We start from the raw sequence: 23,001 nt of genomic DNA, 5'->3' as shown, positions 1-23,001 counted from the left end.
AGTCTTTTCTTAGCTCTATTGTGCTAACACACATAGAAAAAATATGTTTGTTTCAGAGCGAATGAATAATGAGTCTATTAGTTTTTCACGGCTATACTTGTGGATGTGTTATGAATTCACTGATTCAGTAAGTATTTAGTGACATTAACCATGTACCAGGTACTATCCCACGTGCTGGAGACATAGAATAAAACAGATTAGGCATGGAGAATACTTTCTAAAAAGAGTAGGAAAAACAGAATCTACCTAATTAATGTATATAATATGTATATAATATGTCAGATTATGATAAGGGCCATGAGGAAAAATAGATCAGAATTAGTTAAAAGAAATAAGAGTTATCGTTTTAAATTGGGGGGGGGGGGTCAGGGTGAATGGAACCTCATTGAAAAAGTAATCTTTGATGGATCCATGAAGGAGCTGAGGGAATGAGCAAGGTAGCTATTTGCGGGAAGAACACGTCTGGCAGTAGGAACAGCAACTCTTTGTCTTTGATTATTGATGCCCAAGAATGCAGAGCATAGAGGAGCTCTTCTAAGGTAAAAAGATAATATGTTCTACATAACTCAGTTATTCCTTTGTGTGCAGAAAGTCAGAATAAAATGTTCGCTCATTATCATTCCAGTTTTGTGAGTATAAGATTCTATCATTTTAATAAATGTATTTGAAAGAATGGCAGGACTGGTAGCATGTCTGTTTCACAATGCAATTGAATTCTTTAAAAAAACATAAGTTCTTTATTATCTAATATTGCTACCATGTTATCTGACTAGATATATCAATTTAAGTCCAATTGAGTTGTAACTATACAGAGGAAATGTTAAAAAACACAATGTAAGCTATGTTGTCAGACATCAAATTACTTAATTTGCCCAGGGCTCAGTTTGGTCATCAGTAAAATGGGAAAAATATTCTTGTCTTGCAGGGTATTGCTGTGAAAATTAAAGTTATGGTATGAAAGTGTCTAGTTCAACATCTAGCTTATTGTAGGCAATCAAAAACTGATGTATGTAATTACTGTGTAATCGATCAGAATATTTATTATTAAGGTACAGTGAGAAACAAATGTCATCAAACCCATAATGCTCACAGTTTCATGACAATCACATTTATTTCTTTTAAGCGTACCACTTGGAGCCAAAAAAAGGGAAGACATTAACATACTTGGATGTTGAAGGGCATCACGTTGAAGGCATAGCCTGATGCATCTATTTTTATGATAGTGTTGTGACAATCTCCCCTTTCCAGAAAATGAAGGTTTATGGGAGATTTATGTGGTCTGCTCTGCCTGGCTTGGGGTCTTTTCTCTTAGTACCTCACTAGCTTCTTATGATTTGCACATTTTTAGGCTCAATTTGCTAATACATTCAGGCAGATTCAATTCAAGCTTTTTTGTTCTGGCAGTTATGTGATATTTTAGAGGTGATTTTGTATCATGATTCCAGAGCACTGTATTGATTTAATATTGACTTCATGGCGGACAGTTTTATTTTCCCAACTTTTCAAATTCTTGCTAGGACTCTTATTCTTACCACCTCACGCCATCAATAAAAACATTATCATCAATTCTATGATTATTTTGAATATCCGGAAAGTGAAATATTTGAATTCCAGAGCGAAGCCTCATTATCCCCATTGTTCTGCAGTGTTCATCCAAATGTCTGCCTCATTCCTTCCTTCATTCATTCATACATTTCACCTTTCAAAAACGGCCTTGATTTAGTGCCTAGTGTAAGCTTACTGCTTACTGCTTAGGTTATAAGGCAAAGAAGGTATAATTCCTCCCTGTGAAAAGAGGAAGGAAGCTGATCTTTAAACAAATCATTACAATGTATTTTGAGATTCTGTTATAATCACTAGGAACAGAGTGTCAGGAATTCAGAAATGGGTGTTGATAAATGTCTAGAGTTTTAGGGAAGAGAGAAGGTGACATTTGAGATGAGTCATGAAGGATGGGAAGGGATTTCTCTAATAAGAATATCTTGGGATTTCTTATAAAAAGAAGCAGGTTTTGCTAGTTCTCATACCCAATCCCTTGCTACAATTCTCATGCCTATACTCAAACTGTAAATATTTCATGACTTGTATTCCTTTATTTATATAATTTATATTCCTTTATTTGTACCTGCCACTCTTCACACTGTTCTTAGGAAATCCTGTTCCGGCAAAATGAGGCATAAGGGAGGCACACACAGAAAGTATGCTATTAGGTTACAGTCTCAAGCGGTTCTAAGTGCAGCTACATGTCCTACATGTAAGAAAAATCACCACTGATATTTCTGCTAGCCTCAGGATTATATAATTAAAAATAAAGATAAGCATAATAAATTAATAGATAATGCTCTTCAAGCCAGAATTAAATTCTTTGTACCTCTTTCTTTGAAATTAAGTGTATGAAAAAAAATGGAAATAATTTATTTAAAAAACTCATAGAAAAGTTTATCTTTAATTAAAACAGTACCAAAAAATTATGTTTTTCTTCAAACAATACATGCATGAGTTTGTATGGGAGAGAAAAGGGACCTTCAAAAGGAATGAAGAGAAAGTGAAATAAAATGGTGACCAAATATTTTATTACCATTCTTTCTATTGTTGCTGTTAATTGCACTTAATATTCTAATAACATTTGAAGAGGACTTTAGTAAACAGACACATACATGGATATTCACACGTGATTAAAATAATACAGAATGAGAAAATGCAAAAGAAAGGAAAAGGTGTTCTCCAGGAACCAACTAGGAAACTAGAAAAACCTGGTTTCTATATGTGAACATTAAATTCAATTTTAAACTTCCCATCAGCTGAAGTTAAAAGGAAATACATTTCCATTGACTGATAGTAAAAATATATCAGTTCTTCGTTAGAGAAAACCTTTTCCTGGCACTAAATTCTGGAAGGAATTTGTCATGTGTATCATTATTTGAGATGTTGACTAGTATAATGAACAGTAATTTTGCAGATATTGGAAGAGTATTCTTTGTGAGATCATTTTTTATATCAACCTACAGTAAAAGTTAGGGCATAATACAACATTATGATCACTGAGTCACAATGACGCTTGGGGGAAAATAGAGAAATAGATTAAACCAAATTATTTGGAAGACAAGAGAATTAATGTCCCCAGTGTGATAATGATAAATGAAAAATGCTATGTGTTTTAAACAGTTTTCATTTTCAGAGTAGATGTTTCCATTTACACTGTGAATTCAAAATTCTAAGACGGTGAGAATTTTTAAATGTTATTTCATGTTTGAGAAAGAGAGAGAGCTGATTAGCCAAAGTCAGCTGATTATTAGTTCTTTCTCTTATGGTTGGTCTTCCCAAAACCCACTGCAACTTGGCTTCTTTTCCCACCGCCAACTCTGTCCTTGCACAGGCTAAGGATGATTTTCATCCTATGCCTTGAATAGAACTTGCATTGCCCAGCTTCCACATCCGTCTTCCACATTTGGCTGACCTCCTTAAAAGTTTGTGACATTGCTTTCCCTGTCTCTCCCTGCTTGTTCATCTCATTCTCCTGTTTGGGGTTCTCCTCTTTTGCCTATTCCTTACTGCCATGCAGAGTTCTGTCCTCAGCCTACTTTTCTTCTCCACATTGATCCTAACTCCTGCATATGTTTCAGTCTTTGTCTCTGGCATTTAAGCTTAAAACTACTTTACCAGACTGCTTGTATGTACCTAAAATATATGCTTAGTATTCTTCTCAAAACCAACAAGTTCACACTTGAGCTCCCTTCTCTTTTCTCAAGCATATCTGCTCCTCTTCTTCTCGCGCTGGTATCAGTTAATGGCTCTATTCATCTGTGGCGTAAGCATGGGAATTATTGTAAATAACTGTGTTAGCACAATATTTATAATATCAACACAATATGCAATATTTAATATTATAATATTAACACAATATGCAATATTTATAAGATTGTAATTGCAGCATGGGAAATGTTGTGAAATCCCACTTCTCCATCCTTCTCTTTATCAAACCTTCCGTCAGGACTAGCATGCCTCTTTTGTATTTTCCTTATGTGATTTCTCTCTTCTTTTCATAATCTACTTCTGTGATTCGGTGCCTTGTCATTTCTGGTCTACACTGTTACAATAGAAACCTGCCTGGCCTTCCTACCTTCATGCTTATTGTTAGTAATTATATCCTTCACACTGCAACCAGGCTCATTTATCTAAAAACCAAATCTGTCTATGGCTTTGTCGTTTTTACAGTCCTTCTGTGTCTTTTCATCACCTGTATCAGAATTACAAGCATGACTATACAGGCACCTTTTGACTTGGCCCCTGCTGGTCTCTCCTTCCTCTCCTCTTTTCAGTTTACACCCTGTTCCTGGCAGAATTGCTCCCATTTCCTGCACTCACACATGCTCTTCTATTTTGTGGCTTTGTACTTTGCTGGAAGCCTGGGCACAACCTCCTCATCTTTCTTCACCTGCTCTTACTCATCATTTAAGACCCAGCTCAGGCACCATCTCCCACAGGAAGCCTCTGTAAAGTCCCAGTTGGGCTAAAGGGCTATCATCTGTGCTCTCTGAGCAATTTGTATGCTGTGTTTTTGTTTTCTTTTCATGTAACTTTCCCTCAGTAGATTGGGACCTCCTCAAGGGCAGGAGTCACATCTTGTTTGTTTTTTTTGTTCCCCATAGCAACTAGTTCAGTAACTGGAAATGCTTGATAAATATCCATTGAAATAAGTTGAATTAAAATTATTATCAACAATACTGTTTTCCCTTCATATCAAATGCAGATCCCAGTGTCACTGAATGAGAGGAATGTAAACATGTGCATTATGGTCTCTATTGACCCTCTCTGAGGAGGAAATTTAACTTTTCTTCTGAAAATGATAGGAATAGTAAACACTCTCCAGAAACCTCAACTTTAGCCAAATTCTTCTGCATCGTGCCAACCACATTTAACATCAGAACCATGTAATTAACTTTTATCCCAAATTCCTGCCTCAGACACTAGCATAAGAGGGATATTACAACTATGTTTTATTTAATAAATCAATATTTTGATATTGGGGCTATCATAGATATTTCCAAATATTTTAATTACAGTATTATACAATATTATATAAGTTTTTATATATAATTTATAAAGTTTTTATGTATATAATTTATATATATATTTCATAAAATTATATATAATTTATAAAAGTATATGTTTTACAATTTATATAAATTATATGTTTTTATATTTTATTCTCGAACTGAAATTGCAAATTTATATGGAGCAATATGAATCACTAAATTCTTATTCCTAACTAAAATAATTAAATATTGTTAATATTTTAAATTATAAATGTCACACCATGGTTTGAAATATGCTTTAGAATATAGTATTTTCAGTACTAGAAGAAACCAAAGGTGAAATATATCTAGTCCAGCTAACACATTTCTAGAGAAGAATTTTGATGTCTCAAGTAATTCATTATCTAATAATACATAACTGGTTAGTGCCCAAGCTGGAAATAGAACTCAGGTTGGGTTTCTGTCATCACACTGTACTGCCTCCTTGTTATTTAAAAATGTAATCCATGTATTTGGGTCAAACATGAGCCTGCACTCCCTCCCACACTCCCCCCCCCCCCCCCCCCCCCCCCCCCCCCCCAACACACACACACAGCCCACTACATGGAGTGGTTAAATGATGGAATCTTTTTATTATTGTCATTCTTACTTGGACCACTGAGGATTATGAAAGGCTTATCTCCAAAATTAATAGAATCATTGATAAGCCATTATGGAATGTTCATCTCTGTTTTGCAATTTCATTCTAGATTCTTTCCAGGTATATGTAACAAACTTTAGGTCTGAAAGGTGGCATTTCATTGCCCATAAACATGAAACAAAACACTCAGAAGAAAAAGAAGTTTAAAATGCAAATTCTAATCACAAAAAAAAAATTTGTTGATATTTTAAATTGAATCAAACTATGTTGGCCACTAGACCATTAGCTGTAAAACAACATACTATTTATATGTAGAACATTATTTTTAGAGTATTACTTGTATAGAAACCATTGCTCATAATGAGACTCAGGCAATAGTATTTACCTTTAAACCCATTTACAATGCACTAATCAGAAACCTGCAGTTTTCTATATTCTAAGAGTCCGATTTCTGAAAATAGCCTTTATCACTTTTTCCAAGTCTGAAATATGAGAGTATTTCTTCAGAATAGGGAAATGGGAGAAAGCCAACTGTTCCACTTGTATGTAAGATGTCAGAAATCACACATGAGTTTGTATCATTCGAGAAAGGACAAAATTATTTTATTATATGTAATTGAAAACTACCTCAGCCCAGCTAAATACTTTAAAAAGTCAAGAGTAATTATCTTTTGTCTATTTTTTAAAGTTCATAATTAATGGTATCTGGGAGGTTGTAAGCCACCCCTGGTGGTCTAGTGAATAAGATTTGGCACTCTCACCGCCATAATACTGGGCTTGTTTCCCAGTCCGGGAGCCACACCACCCCTCTATCGATTGTCATACTGTGGTGGCTGTGTGTTGCTGTAATGCTGAAAGCTCTGCCACCAGTATTTCACATACTAGCAGGGTCACCCATGGTGGACAGGTTTCAGCAGAGCTTCCAGGCTAAGACAGACTAGGAAGAAGGATCTGCCCACCCACTTTTGAAAAAACTGACCACGAAAACCCTATGAATAGCAGCAGACCATTGTCTCTGATATGGTGCCAGAAGGTGAGAGGATAGCAATGGTGCAAAAAGACTGGGCAGGGTTCTTCTCTGCTGTACACAGGGCTTCAGAATCTACTTGACAGCACTAACAACAGCAAAGGAGGTTGTTGGTATATACTTCTAAAAGGCTAGTAGTCTTACATTGCCTCTCCAACTCACTTGTAAATCCTTGATGGTAGGGAACATGTTCATTTGTCTTTGAATTCTTACAATTTTAGCACAGTGCCTGGCACAGAAGTTCAATAAATGTTTGGTGAATTACATTTACTGTGTATATATGTGTGTATATGAATAAATACATACAGATGTGCATATACAGATGTACATACATATACATATATGCATATATAAAATACATAAGACTAAAATGCTTTATAATCTTAAGAGAAAAAGTATTCGCTTGGCTTCAAACTCCTGACTGTCTCACTGCTTTAAAGTCCTGGTTGCGACACAGCCTTCCACTCTCATAGCAGTATTCCTTGAGTGTAGAGCAATTGAAAGGAACCCTGCCTCCCCCACCAACAGCCCCACCAACCTCCCGGGAAAAGGGTGACACATTTTCCCCACACCTACTTACACAGGAAGAAGACTTACTCCTAAATATTATAACACCTGACATTTAGCTTACGGGTCAAAGAACTGGGCAAAACAAAAGCCATTTATGTCAAATCTATACCTAATGAAATTCTATTATTTAATGACGTTTTATCACCCTACTACAAAATGCTTTTCTACATATCCCAAACTAGAACATATTAACACCTTCAGTTAAACATAGTTTTTAAAACATAGTATTTTTTTGCTCTTTTTTCTTTTCTAAATAAGCAAGTGGTCATTGACCAGTTTTTTGAATTCTGGGATTTGTTTTTCAAACCAGTCTTCATGGATTCAGGAATACATGAAATTCTTTTAATCAGTTTTTGATGGAATGGGCAGAGTTCTTCCAAAAACCTTCAGATTTCTTTCAACTCCTGTTTTTACTGTTCATCTGAACGTAACAGTTTTGAGAGCCAGCTTTGTCTCTTGCTGCCAACTGCATCCTGCATCTCCCAGGAACCATAACAATAGTCAGGAAGTCATTCACTTACATTTATTGAGGACGCATTGTGGAAGGAATTGCACTAGGAACTTCACAGGAAACAGTCCAGATGAGGCTCGCCACTGGAGATGCCCTGTAATTAAAGCAGTACTAAAGACAGCTATATTTATGATACGTGCACTTTACCGGCAGAATGAATTCATACAAACATGCCCAAAACACAATACATACATGGAGAGATTTAGCTCATAATGCATAATGAGTGTTGGGGTGACTACAGATAGGATAAATTATTTTGCAAGACTTTATAGAGAATTGCATATAAAGAGGGAGTAACCAAATTAGAGATAGAATGAACTAGGGAAGGGGATAGTTTCTACAATATTATGTTTACTGTAATATACATAGAAAAAGGTATCTTACTCATTTTTTTACAGTATCCAGCCACTCATTTTTATAGTTGAGAGAAAGGACTGTGAAAATTACCATAAAGCCCATTTAATGAAAACACAAAAGATACTAAAGTATCAGAAATTAGAGAAGATCTATAGATTAAAGAAAACGTCATTTTGGTTTGTACAATAATCTAAGCTCTTTAACATTCACTTTGGTGAATTTAATTTGTAAAACTGTTGCCTTGTTTCTCTTTCTTTTCTACAACTTTTGAAGTATAAATGTGTGTGGAGATATTAACACTTCAGTAAATCATAATGGAAAGAAAGTTATAGTGTCAATCATGTAACTTTTATGAAATTATTCTGAAATTGTATGGGGCAAAAGAAATATGATCTAGCGGCTGGCATGGCAAACAGCCCGCCACTGTCAGATACTGAACTGCCACATCCTGCATCTTGTTAAACGTAACTCAATCGTCTCTATTTCAGAAGGGTCTCTATTTTCCTCCTGGCACTCCAGTCTAAAGTAGACTAAAGCTTAAGTTTGTTTAAAGCTACAACATGATTATTGCTATAAAATAATTAGTGACATTTGAACCACTTTCTGATAGACTCAATTTAGGGAGAGTCTAAGTGGCTTTCCACATTTATCGAATTCACATTTGAAAATGCTGCTAGGTACATTTGAAACACAGCGTTTTTGAGGGAGTACAACAGGATGGACTTTTAAAATTCTGTATAGGTTTATAAATCTTTATTTTTTGTTAAAGTCTGCTTAACATATATGACTACTCATGGCCAATAAATCTAGAAAGTTTTTCCATGGACTGATACATATGCAAAAATAGACATTGTAATTCTATTCAGATTGTGGCAATTGCATTTTTATACTTTGTAATGTTTTAACTTCTGGAAATTATTGTGAAAAATAAATATGAAAATGGACTTATTTTGTAAATTAAGATATTCACAACAATTCATTTTGTGAAACTGAATGATATTTTGTGGGTATCCATTTGTAGATCTGAGAATTTGTTCAAAGATCATTGTATAATATTAATCATTGTTGTGTTTTTGGCAGTGTATTTTAACGGTGACAATAAGGTAAAAGGGAAATGTTCCTGTTGAAACTATTATAGTAAAGCATTCCACTAGGTTGGAAAATTAACTTATTTACCAGCCAATCAAGATTCCCTAGTGTTCTGAAAACAGCATGAAACAAAACTTGTTGAAGTTAAAATACTAAAGAGTGTTGTTGACCTATGAGACATTCTGACTTAAAAAATAAATAGTAGCAGGAGATATTCCCATAATAGTTGTACAGGTGTTTCACCTGTTGACCTAAACTTCTCTGCTTCCTAAAGTTAAGTATGACACTTATCTGGGAAAATAATTTGCCCTGAAACATAAATACTAACCCATGAAGCTTGCACATTGAGGATTTAGTGCTAGTAATGGGTCCTCTACTAATTCAAGGTTTGATTTACCATAAAAGATACGGTTCTTCCTATACTGTGCAAGCTGTGAAAGGCAGAGGATCTCAAATCCACATCTGGCCAAGTGAGACATCAGCAATTTGTTAGGAGGTGAAATGCCTCTCTGCTTCAATTTGCAGCTGCCTGCAGTTTCAGGGCTGATTGGGGAAGGCAACTGCACGCTTATTAGTCTAGGTCATGGTTTCTCTGCCTGCTACTGCCTCCTCTACTCTTCCTATTCTAACTTAGACATTCTCCCTGATCAAACATGCTGCACTTGATATGAAATTTGATGAGTTTAAAAAAATGACGTGTGTTAGAAAGAAACTTTTCAACCCATAAAATTAACATCAGCTTAGGTCTTTCTTTTTCATCTCACGTTTGTAGTACCTACTGCAGTGATTCTCAAGCTGTTGTCTTTTCTTTTTCCAAGAGGGCATTTTGGAATCTCTGTTTTTTCTAAAAAATATCTACATGATACCCTGGCTCCCCATATTCAATTCTAATGCCCAGAGGATTGGCCAAGCTCTGTAGCTGCAGAGTCAGACTCCATGGTGTATGGAGGCGAAAACTCTGCCTAGGAACACTGGCTCCCTTGACGTCTTTGTGTTGAGCAATGTCAATAAGATGTCTGATTTGATCCTAAGAGCCCTTGGGAAGGGGGCGATCGTCAACTTCATTTCTAGACAAACGATAATTTCAATTATTTTGATACAAATTGTGATCTTGTGCTTTAAACCCAGGTGTCCTGTTTCATAGAACACATACATTTTCACAATTGTGGTGGATTTCTTTCTGGGAGTTTTATAACCACCATTCTTAATTTTTAAAATAAAAAACCATGAGAACTTATTGCCACTTGGAAACACTATATGTTTGGGAACACTGTAAAATACTCATTTTGATTAACCTGAATATTAGCAATGTACTGTAATACTTTGTAAACTATAGGAAATCTGAAGAGAGGTCTTTAATCTGAAAAGAAATACTTAATTGGATAAAAATAATAATAACAAAATGATGAAATTTTCCATGCTTTGAAGGAGAGACCAAACATTTTATTTTATTGACCATAAGATGGTTACTTTAGCAGCATTTTAAATAAACAAATTAGAACTCTCTATAATATTACTGCCTACACTCCAATACACGCTTAATATAACAGCATGGAAAACTAGTACAATTATATCCACAAAGAAACCATTTCTAGCAAACTATTTATTAAAATTGTGAGATATCTGGGCCACAGTATTTTAACTAGCTAACATATCTCCCTTGACTCTTTAATTAATTAATGAATCCTTTAATTAATAGGTTAAACTTTACTCTGTGCCAATATGCTAAGCACTGAAAATGAAATGATCAGAAAAAAATTTTCTGTTCTCTTTGAGATTAGAGTCTATTGAGGAAATTTGTTATAATGTAAAGTAATAAGAGCTGTAATAGACGTATGCACACAGTACCATAGAATCATAAGGGAGACACCCCCCATACTAGTCACAAAACACTGAAAAATTAAGCAAGCCTTTTTTTTTTTTTAAGCAATCTTATATCCTGAGTCCCTAATGCAAAATCCTGACATAGGCAGATTAACTTTAGGGGAATACAATAGCCTATAATCATGAGTAATCCAACAAAAGACATAGGCAATCTGTCATCGGCTAGGGTCTTCCACAATAATACAGAAGATATTACAAGAAAGAATGAAAACAATATAGGATTGGATGAAAAGCAAATAGCAGTAGAGATGTATTTAAAAAATAAATAAATAAATAAGGCACACAGGCGAAAAGAGATATGGAAAGCTTTGTAAAGAGTGTTTATGCTTTGTGGTAGAAAGTTAAAAAAAGGGATCAATTGGCATTTGTTACCAGGAATACATATCGCTATTCTCAAAAAACATAATTTGTTTTACAAGTCACAATGATTGACACCTAGACAAGTCTCAAAATTTTGTTGAATGAATGGATAAATATAAAAGAAACAAAGCACGAATTATAAGTAAAATGTTTTAAAGTTGACTGGATTTGAGAGTAAATAAAGAGTATATTTAAAATTACATATCTGGAACCAAATTAAGGGTGCTGAGTTACTGACAGTGGCAAGCACCCACAACCTCATGTTGACAGCCCAAGGAATAGATTACCACAATTAGCTTGATTCATTCAAACTTAGTTTTCTTATTTCTCTGTTTTTATTTTGGCTTAACAGAATGGAAATAGATTTCACAGCGTCATTCAATCTGCAGTAATTAGTTAATATGTCAAAATGAGACCACCAAACTATCTGATTCTATTAAAAAAAATCAAATGTCATTTCTACAAAGTTACACAATGGGAAATATACTCATCGTTAAAATTGTAAGTTCAAAAAACTAGTGTTTTTTTTCTTACATATAATCAGTACGTTATTGCAGTTAATTGCTAAAGCTTTACTTGAGATAATAGGGCTAAAAACTGTGTGAGAACACAATTTGATATAGCAAATATTATTGTTATGCCTCAAAAGGTGTTCTATAAAATTCTGTCTGTTAGATATTTGGGGCTCTTTGAAGTGCTGTAAGTTACCAAAGTCCTGTATCAGCTTTTAAAAAATAAGCAAGGGAATAAGCATATTGTCATTTACGTCCTTGAGTCAAACCATTCTCAGCTTGGATCTGTAACTAAGAAGATTCAAGGTTGGACATATTAGATGGTATTTCTCCTCTCATCGATACAACAGGCTAGAGAAAATGAATTTATGATTGATTTTCAAAGAGATTTATTCTATGGATATGCCCTAAGGGAGAATGGAGAAGACTTGAATTTTCTTCATAAATCATTTGTTAAAAAAAGAAATTGTTAACTAATAAACAAGGCATTTCCTAATCTCTCCCATAAGGTGACAGCTGCTCCTGTAGCCAAGGCAGTGAAATGGAACCTGGCATGATTGTAACTCCACCCCCACACGACAAAGGGAAAAAAGGGTGGGGGGTGCGGTAGGAAGCCCAGACCAAATGATATTTAACACTTGAGACAATACAGAAAGGAAAGAAAATAATTAAAGTCTTTTCTTCCTAACTCTTGCAATTTGGTAAAATCTGTGCCCTTGAAAAGCAGAATGGACTGTAGCTTTTGAGTCACCGTCCACCGAACAGTTGGTTTTGCCATTATAATAACCCTTTCAAGGAGCTCCAGTTCTAGGTCTCGGAACTTCTGTTCCCTATCATTACCAATTTCAATTTCTTTTAAAACATTTTTTAAAACACTGTTTTTTAAAATACAGAGAATTTTAGTAAATTTAATATAGAGATTTTAGTAAACTCACATCTGAAGTGCAACATTCTTTCTAGTGGATAACAGAAGGAAACTGGATGCATCTGCTTTGCCCAAGTCAGACGGAAAGTAATCCTTTAAACAATACTGTCCAGTTTCTTCACTGTGTTTATCTTGTATCGATCTGCTCATTCATTTATTCAGTAGGAAGGCGTATGATATGCCTTTACTGAAAGCGAACAACTATAACTTCAGGTCCTGAAACACTCAACAGCCAACCTGCTCTTTTCATTTGTATTCCATGGGCGCCTCATTTTTTCCTCCTCACTGCCTAGCCTGTACTGATCAGTATTAACAATGGGATTTTTGTCTCACTTTGAAAACTTTCTTGTTCCATTTGAGTTAAGGTGGAGACACTCTCACTTAAAAACAAAACAAAACCCAAAAAACCCAAAAAACAGGTATTTTTGTATTTTCAGTGTTTTATGATTTCAATATGTTAATACTCAGGAACACTGTATTCACTTATCAGATAATCTAATATAGAAGCTGTAAGTGATGACAAGCTCCTTAAATAGACGGAAAAGGAAAAATTCCATGTTTAAAACATTCTGAAATGTTGAAAAATATGATGAATTTAAGAAGTCAAAAGGAAAGAGACTGTGGAAATGATAAATCATGTTTCTATAACTGGACTTTAGCCACTTTGGGCAATTTGGGTACTAACTATAAACAAAACTTTATGCATCCCTTTTTTTGCTACTCTTATCCATCCCATACTCAAATTTAGTAAACTAATGTAACTCACCTCCTAGCCCCACAAATCAAATTCTCAAGGAACGGGAAGCTACTCTTACCTTACCCTAAAGAAGTTCCCCTGTAATTTCTGATATCCTTAATTGTTTTAGTTTTTCTTAAAATCTTCAGCCACAAATAACATGACTGGCCTGTTTCTAGTTTCCTTCTGCATTGATTTAACATCTATCACTTCAATTCATTTGAAAAACAAGGAGTCTTTTATCTTGAGTCCCTATTTACCTCGAAGTATCATGAACATTGATATCACAAGAGAAAACACAAAATTATTTTTTTCACACTGTTACGAATTCAGTCCAGAGGAGGGACAAGTTGCATTTTACTGAAATCTCTATTCATCCAGTGGGTGGGAGGAGGCAGGAGGGAAAGAGAGGAGTTAATTCTTCTCTAAGGATTGAATTCCCTTTGCCTTTTACCAATTTCTCCTCGCAACTCATGCTTTCACATGTTACTTATACTAAAAGCATTGACAAGGGTCAGACTATGAAAAGTTTAACTTAATTTCTTCAACATTGCTTTTAACCTGCCAGTTCCCAGAGACTACCCCAGTAGTTCTTGAATAACTATCATTTTTGGCTAGAGTGAATAACGTATCAACTATTTAATTTCCTCAATTAATAAGATGTCTTCTGGTCTTCTAAAGAATGTTTTCACCCATACAATTCTTTTTTAGGAAAAAAAGAAGCTTCAAATTCCCTTTATGAAAAAAAAATACTCATTAAAAATGAATTTCCAACATCAGATGTCAGAGCAAGGGCAAATGTTCTACTATGACATTTGGTGTAATTCTATTGATCATAGGCCTTTCTCATGGACTAACGAAGCATTCCCTTCAAGGAACAAAAGAGGAAATGGCAGATGTTGGATGGAAACTAATATAGGTTTTTTACATGACTCAATTGAGTAACACCTTGGGAAGAGTACTGAAATTTGTCTGCTTGTTTTCACTATTGGTTGCCTTCTTGGTGTTGTTTCTTAGGAGAACTGGTTAGCTAACTCATTTTGAAATTCTTTACTCAGTAATTTCTCTTAAAGAGGTCATCTGCTTCTGTCAGTGGCACACACTTTGGGGCGACCCTCTATCTAACGACAGAGGGTGGCCTGGGCTTTTGGGGAGAGGCATGTGCGTTTAATAAAGTGCACCATAACTGCAAGTACACTTCATCTACTAAATCTTTTAAATACATCTAAACTATATTTCTCCTCATTTTCTTTTATCCACAAATATAGTGAGTGTTTTTATCTACCAGTCACAGAAAGATTCACAGTATCTATAACCTGGGGAAGTACTTGGAATACCCTCTCACAAATTAGAACAATAATTTCTGCTCCTAAACTGGAACGTTTATTGCCATCCAAATTCATTTTTAAAATAAATAACAAAATACAGAAAGTGGATATTTAAAAAATATACATGTTGGTTTTATCCAATGCATGAGAAAATCAAAATACATTTCCAATGGAGAAATGCTTTAATGTGTATCTTCTAATATTATATGGGTCTTTATTGAAAAACAAGACTTAACCAACCTCTTGTGAAGTTGGAAGTGTTGTTTCTCTAGAAAATCAAACACACCACCCAGAAAACTGCCACTCTCAGAGTTTTATACTTGAAAGTCTTTGTAATCCATTTCAATGTGGATTGGGTGAGATTAAAAACTACTGATTTATTTAACAGAAATGTATACAACAGCATGACCATCATATTAAACATCTGCTCCAATGTGACTCAGTAGTAGGAGTTAATCACATCTGAAAACCTGAAATTTAAAAAGATATTAGGAACTCAGTTGTAAGTAGAGTTAATTTTAGCACACGATTTAGATTTGGGATTAGAAAATGATTGAAAATAGATGCTTTGAGAAAGAAACAAAGTAAAATTTTTCACTTACACCTTACATAAATTTCAACATTGAAAAGTCAATATAAGATTTCTGACTTCTAAAAAGGGGTCAATGATGCAGGAAAATCAGTGGTTAAGGTGGCAAATACGGCAGGCTTGATCGTGTCAGGGCTCAGGCCACACATTTTCAGAGTAGGGCGTGATGTTACTTGCGGGGGAATCAAGCCACATTTCACACATGCACGTCAGATTCTGGTAGGTTCTGATAAACACCCGTCCAAGTGAGTCTACCGCTACTTCCCTTCCGCCTCAGCTGAGAAATAGCTTTAACCTTGCTTGTCTCTCATGTGTTTATGGGTGTAAGAAAAAAGTTGAAAATGACTTTATTTAATCTTGAAAGTCAGTTGAGAAAGTAATAGAAATATAAGTTTCCAAATACTTTTCGTAAGTATTTTTCAAGCATGTAGTTTATTTCCTCTTTTTTTTAATAATCACAGTTAAAATATCTATGTGTGGCTGCATTTTTCTACTATTTTATAATGTAATCAGTCTAGGATAGTTGTGCTGACCCAGAGAATTTACTAGTCTCACATTTTTTTAACAAAAAATTCTATAGATAAGCAAACATAAATATGAATTTATTAAACTTTCAAACAAATGAAAAGACAAAAATCGTAAAAAATTTGGAGGGTGAGAAAAATATCAAATATAATTAAATATATCAAAGTGTTTTTTTAAACTATGTGTATATGTTTGTAAAGTTAGAGGTGTCCATGCTACCAAATTCCAGGCTTCAACATTAATTTTAATTATTTGTTTTACAAAATGAAATAATTCTGTTCTGACTTCGTGGTTCAAAATCTAGATTGGATGTCTTTCTTCCCCATGCACTCAATTCTGACACGGTTTTAACTGAATTTTACCTACAACCTTTTATTGTTTCCTGGAACATATCAAAATGTTTCAAGATTCGACATTATGCAAGTGAAATGGATACATTTCTAAATTTGCTTATCCCGTTTAGTTTTGACAAATATAAACTTGCTCTCCTACTCTAGGTAACAAGGGCTAGAGAAAAATAAACATTTTAAGACATTGAAAATATTTTATTAATGAAAATGGTGAACTACTTAAAGTATTTAAACTAAATATACGTGATATTTCAATAGGATAATTCCTTAGTTCAATCCTCTAAATAATCCCAAAGTGACATCAATTCCTCTGCAGAATGATTGTCTACAGAGAACAATCCATGGAAGAAGACAGACAAGCCTCTTGTCATTTATAGCCTTAATCCGTTGCCTAGAGCATGAAAAGTGCTCAGGATAACAAGTGTGGGAATCAGGAAAATCAACATTATTTTTGGATTTTATTTTCTTAACAATACTGACTGGTCAATAGGCTTGTGGAAACTGACAGATACAATATGGTCTGTTTGATGAATCAATCTAGTGAAGCAGTGACAGAATGCCTCCTCCTTCCTCCATTTCCCCCCTTTAAATCCTCTTCATCCTCTTCCTCCTCCTCCACCTGCTCACACACACACACACACACACACACAGAGCTGCTCGTTCTCTATTGATCTGTAGACATCAGACAATGAAAGCTGTAATGACAATGCTTAGATGATTTTTTATTAGAATACTAAGCCACTTTCAATAAGTGTTTGTTTTTAATTGCGAGACTTACCCTCTCTATATTATTGAAATAGTGCTCTCTCTTTCGTACTTCAAATGTGTATGTTGTATGTGGGATCTGGGTGGGGTGTAGAACAGAGAGAGTTGGGGAGTAAAGAAGGGAAAGTTTTAGATGTTAACTTTTATACATCTCTCCCCATCAAAAGTTCTATAAGGATATCAGCTTTGGGGAAAATTGAAAGAAAATTAGAAGAGGAAATTTAAACATCTCAGACAATATGCCTAGGAAAGAACTAATGTCGTTTGTATGATTGCCTGAATACATGCATATGTGTCCACAGAAAATTTAGTAACCCTTCACCAGCTTATGAAGACACACAGATATTCTCTTTATGTTAGTTCTTGACACTCAGCAGGGACTTTTGTGAACTTTGTCATCTTCCTTTGCCCTTTAAACCAAAACTAGGGAAGTGGCTTTAATTAATGAGATGTGATGCATTAAAAATGTTAGCCAGAGCATTCCAGAAGCTGGGAAACCATAGATGTTTTTAAATTCTGAGTATCCTTTTGAGAATCCCAAGTTGTAATTTATAATTCTCAGTGGACCCATATTTGTCTTGAACTGATTGTTGAAACGGGCTTTACTAGGAATTTCTTCACCGAAATTGCAGTGGGGCGGGGGAAGGGGATGGTCGATTCAAGGAGGTTTGTTGGGAAAGGGAATGATCTCTAACAAAGCTTTAAAACCTTCAGTGGTTAAAGTTACATTGATGAAAAGGATATACATATACATGCGTAAACCGTAAATGTATATGTGTAGATACTTGTACATACACACACACATATAATGCACAAGTTCAAGGAGAATTACATAATGAGCACAGTTGTAAATTATGTAGGTAGCAGAATTCAGATTTTTTTAATCAAAATTGCACCTAAAAATGGCTATAAAACAACGCTTGCCTTGGGAAGTGAATTTATAGCTGCATGCCTTTCACAGGCACGCTGGAGGGTTCTGCTCTCAGCTCTAATCTCTAGGAGATGTTTTTTGCATGTGTTGTGTGACAGGAGGGAAGGGGAGTGGGTTGAGCTCGCCTGTTTTCCCATTGTCAGCCAGTCTAGTGAGCGTTGGGAAAACCTGTCTGTGGGATCTCGTGTCATCTCTCCCTACATGTGTACAGGAAAACTCCGCGCTGCTCACGGTTCCTCCCTCCCTCCCTCTCTCTCTCTTTCTCTCTCTCCCTCTCTCTCTCTCTGTTTCCCTTTCATTCTGCTTCCCCGGAGCCGAATGAAGCAGGGAGCAGGATTAGAGTCCGCCGGCTATCGGAAGAGCCTAGATAAAAAGAACTGCTTCTTAAGCACCACTGCAGCAGCTTTTGTTAATTTTTTTTTCCACACAACAGTTGTGCCTCATTATCCGGTGCCTGGCTCGATTTTTTTTCTTTTTCTTGGAGGGTTTGAAGTTTCTGTGCTTCAGTGACTGTTTCAGAAGAAGAGGTGTTAGTGTTGCCTTGAGGTCTTGATTGTCTGCATTTATGAATGAAACTGACCTAAATCACCTGTTACCTCCAGTTTCTAGATTGTTTGAACTTCTCTGGCCGCACAATACAGGAGGGAAGACTGAAGCAGCATAAGGACCGCCAGCGGCTGCAGCATGGGCTGCTTCGCTAGGATTGTCTGTCTTTTCTGGGGAGTATTACTTACAGCAAGAGCAAACTATCCAAATGGGAAGAACAATGTGCCAAGGCTGAAATTATCCTACAAAGGTAATTTTTTCTTTTTCTTTTATTTGGCTAGCTTTGTAATGCCCCCCTGCCTGCTGCTTTTTCATTCCTTGAACTCCCTCCCAACCTAAACCATAAAACCTTTAGTTTAACCTGGGAAACCTATGTGATTGTGTGTGTCTTTCTGAGATGATTTAAACACTTTTTTATAAAAGCATGCCTTCAGTTTGATGTATGACAATTTAAATGCAAACAAAGAACATTTAATCACATTTGCAGAGAAGAGCTGAATGCCTGGTAAATGCTGATCGTATATGTGATCACATTCTGTTGATTTTTCTGACTCTACTTCTATTAAAATATTTTTAAAAACTGCTATTGCAAAAATGTTCTCTTTGTGGATGTGAATACCTCACCTATAACAATTGTTATGATAAATTGTATTTTCTTAGTTTTAGACACTAAATGGTTAATTGTCATCATGAATATTCAGTTTGTTCAAATCTGACAATCAGATGCTTAACATAAGCAGTAGATCAGGGTTTGCCAAGAGAATATAAACTGGAGAGAACAGACTAGTTTTTCCACAGTGTGTTATGATTGTACAAAAGACTACGTATGTGGCTAATTGGTGTAAAGCTAAAGCCATGGAAGTATAATGTTATTTAATTCCATATGTGCTTCAGTGAGAACTGAAGAGACATTACTTTCTAGTTGTACAGCTAGTTGTGTAAACTTCTTTTCAAAAAAGGTATAAATTTAAGAAAGAAAAAAGCTTTATCACGTGGCTGCTAGTACTTTATTTGGTTACAGTTTAATGTGTATGCTTGTTTTTTAATGAGGATTTAAAAAAAATTTGTTCTATATGTGTTTAGATAGATTTTATTAGATAGGTATATAAAATAATGCTAACATAGATTCCAAAATTATATATATATATAAATTTTAATGGAAGAGAATGTTTATATAACTGAGGTATTATGAAAATGGAGTTGAAAATTAACCAGTTTTAACTCAAGTAGTTTTACTCCCTAAGGTGTTGCTTTCTTATGATTCTCAGATTTCTAGAATTGGGGGTGGGGCAGCAAGAATTTTCAATTATATTCCGTTTTTAGCCTGTAATGTGAAAGAAAATTATTGGATCTATCTGTAGAGATGTCCAATGTACGTTGCTCTTATGCCAGAAAACACATCCTTTAATTTTTACATGATAGGAAACATCTCTTTCTGAATTCTCTAGTGTGAATGAGGACCACAAATAGGAACGAGAGATGTAATTTTCACACTTTGAATTAGAAAATTAAACACCTATTAAATGTGTTTATTTGGATTTAATACTTGTTAGATAAAAATACATTGAATTGGAAAATATATTTATTTTTTGATATACTTTCTTTATTACTAAATTGGGAATGGATTTTAAACATTAGCAAACAGAAGTGCAATTGTACTCATTATGCAAGATTTTAAAAAATAATCATATAGCATCCATTAAATATTTAATTAAATCTCTATTATGTTTCTCTTAGTAACTGTCTTTAAATTGTTTCCATAGTTTAAGATATTATGGCATCTGTGTTTTTATCAGCTTTTGCTTTCTATTTTCACTCTTTGAGAGGATGCCATCAAATAATTCTTAGGCTGATGGTCCACTTTATCCAAGTTTATATTCCTTATGACTAAGTTTTACATGCAACTTTAGTTGTTCATGATGTGTATGGTTATATGCTATAATGTTAGAATAACAAGTTTGAAACATGAGATACATTTTAAAGATCCACTAGATTTGGAGATACTGTGTAAGCACTAAATAAATTGTAAAGTAAATAAGAATTGAGAGTTATGCTTATTTATTTTATAAGAATTTTATTTCCATGGTGATAGAGTACTGTTCTTTTTAGAAGAGGCACCAGTCCTTTCTACATATTAAACGATAACATTTAATTAGAATAACGCTTTGTTAGGTATACATGCTTTAAACTTGTCCAATGAAGTAAGATGTATATGTTGACAAAATGTGTATATTTGACACTTTTATAAGCCCTTTTTAGCAATGGTATCCATTAGAATTATTCTGCTTTCCTTTAAATCAAAAGCTGCCCTACAGCTACATAACAATTCTATTGATACACCTAGAGCTGGGCAATTTGGTAAAATTAACTGTGAAATGAACAACAGAAAGAAGAATAAAAGGAATGGCCCGAACAATTTTTCTTCTGTCATTTTATTGGTCTGTCATTACCTTTTTGTCTCTACATGTACACTTGTTTTGCCAAAGCAAACGCCTGGCAGCCGATTGTCACTACTTTGTTTCTAAACAATAATAGAGATTTTTTTTTTTTTTAGTTACTTCTTTTCCCTCCTTAATTAGATGTCAAACACAGTTAAAACATCCACTGCTTTGCCCTTAAAAATATTCCAGCATGATTCATGAAGAGTTAAATCCCTGCCAACCCTAATTTCCCATGGTCACTTGTTTTTAAAGATCCACCATTAACTCTCTCATTGCTCAGGTTGCCAAGACAAAGTTTCTGGCAGTCACTGTGCTTACTTTCTACTTGTCATCTTGCGTGGTAGGAGATGAAAGAGATTTGATATGTTAAATGAGAAGGAAGAAGAACAAGAAGGCAGCCTTTGTAGTGGATGTACATACATATCTAATAAGGTGCCCCTTTACTTTCTAGGAAAAAGGAATTGAATAGATGTTTTCAGGACCATCTGGAGAAGTGATAATATTAGAAAAATGGGGTATGCTTGCTTTTTCTCTGAACCAATCTGATTTAGAATCCTTGTGGGGGAAGCAAATGTGAGAACTCTGTAAATCTCAGCAGTCACATACAAATTATCCTCAAGAAACATTCACTCAGAAATACTTTTGCCCTCCGTAAATATATGTTATATAGCTGAATGTTAAAATGCTTCTTTTCAAAACTGGTGGATAACTGTTTGTTTCCCCTAGAAAACTAGTCAGATTTTGTTTTTCTCATGAAAGACCAGAATTTCATATAATCTTTCTTTTAGAATGTTTGGTACAACGAAGACTTCAGAAAAACCTATGGAAATCACAAGGAAATAAATTAGGTTTGGGGTTTTAAACAAATGACAAATGTTCCGTCACTCAATGTAATGAGCTTTTCCAGGACAGTGTATGCTTCAGTTTTAGTAGAAATCAAAGACACGTGCAAGTCTCAATGTGAGGATGATCATATAGATCCAAGAGCTAAATCAATGCCTTTAACTTTAGCTTCATAGGGAGAACTTAGTAAATAGCACTTAAATAAATGGTAGACATTATAGAGGTTTCCTTTTCATACTTTGTAAAGTTTTTTTTCCACAGTCAAGTTGTTTAATCATTGTAAGATGAGATTATTACTTAAATCAAAATTCTCATACACATCTTGCTGATACTAGAATATAATATTTAACTAAAAATTATGAAATAAAATTTGCAAAAGCTTTTTTATTTGCCATTGCTGAATACATTATTATCACTTCAAAATTTAATTAATATGAATAGGGTTTACTAATTAAACTTGTTGACTTTTCAGAGATTTTCTTTACTGCTACCAAAGCACCAACACACATTCACACATACATACGTATATGTGTATATATATGAATAACAAAACTTTAGGTTAACATTTTATAGTTGAGAAAAGTAATCTTGGCAATCAGGTTGTGAGTTATAATAAAATGCTGTACAAATAAGTTATTAGTTTAAATGACATTCATATTTTAAATTTTACATGTATATATTTATATATATATACACACATACACACATGCATATATTAGAGTGGGCATGATCTTTGAGTCCCATGAAAAGTTTTCATAGATATCTCAAGTATGCACATAATCGTATAGGATGGAATTTGTCTTATACCAGAAATCTTCTCACAGCTAAAATAGAATGTGTCTATGAAAGGTAGGGGGGATATATGTATATATATATATCTTTTACACAGAGCAAAGAAGTTATAAATTCTTTGCAATGCCTTTTCTCCAATAGTCACTTCATATTTGGTGTCAGGTCTTTGACTGCTGATTCTTATTTAATATGGTCCTTTCTTCTCAAATTCTATGAACCTTAAAACTCATATTTTGATTCTGAA

General features: G+C 34.5%; 1 protein-coding gene across 2 annotated transcripts in view; it reads left to right on the top strand.

The window, feature by feature from the left end:
• SEMA3A (semaphorin 3A) overlaps positions 1-23,001 on the top strand; it is a 450,150-nt gene that overhangs the window by 216,882 nt on the left and 210,267 nt on the right. Inside the window, exon 4 of one of the 2 annotated variants that reach the window (XM_046669012.1) lies at positions 18,738-18,931. In XM_046669012.1, the coding sequence (XP_046524968.1) occupies positions 18,820-18,931 (112 nt within the window). In that variant the 5' untranslated portion in view covers positions 18,738-18,819. Of the gene's footprint in view, positions 1-18,461; positions 18,932-23,001 lie in introns of those variants that run through there. The other variant, XM_046669013.1, reaches the window with a different exon arrangement.

The sequence above is a fragment of the Equus quagga genome, chromosome 8, assembly GCF_021613505.1.
Source record: "Equus quagga isolate Etosha38 chromosome 8, UCLA_HA_Equagga_1.0, whole genome shotgun sequence".
In the NCBI taxonomy this organism is placed as follows: domain Eukaryota; kingdom Metazoa; phylum Chordata; class Mammalia; order Perissodactyla; family Equidae; genus Equus; species Equus quagga.
This window is presented reverse-complemented; position numbering and strand designations above follow the sequence as displayed.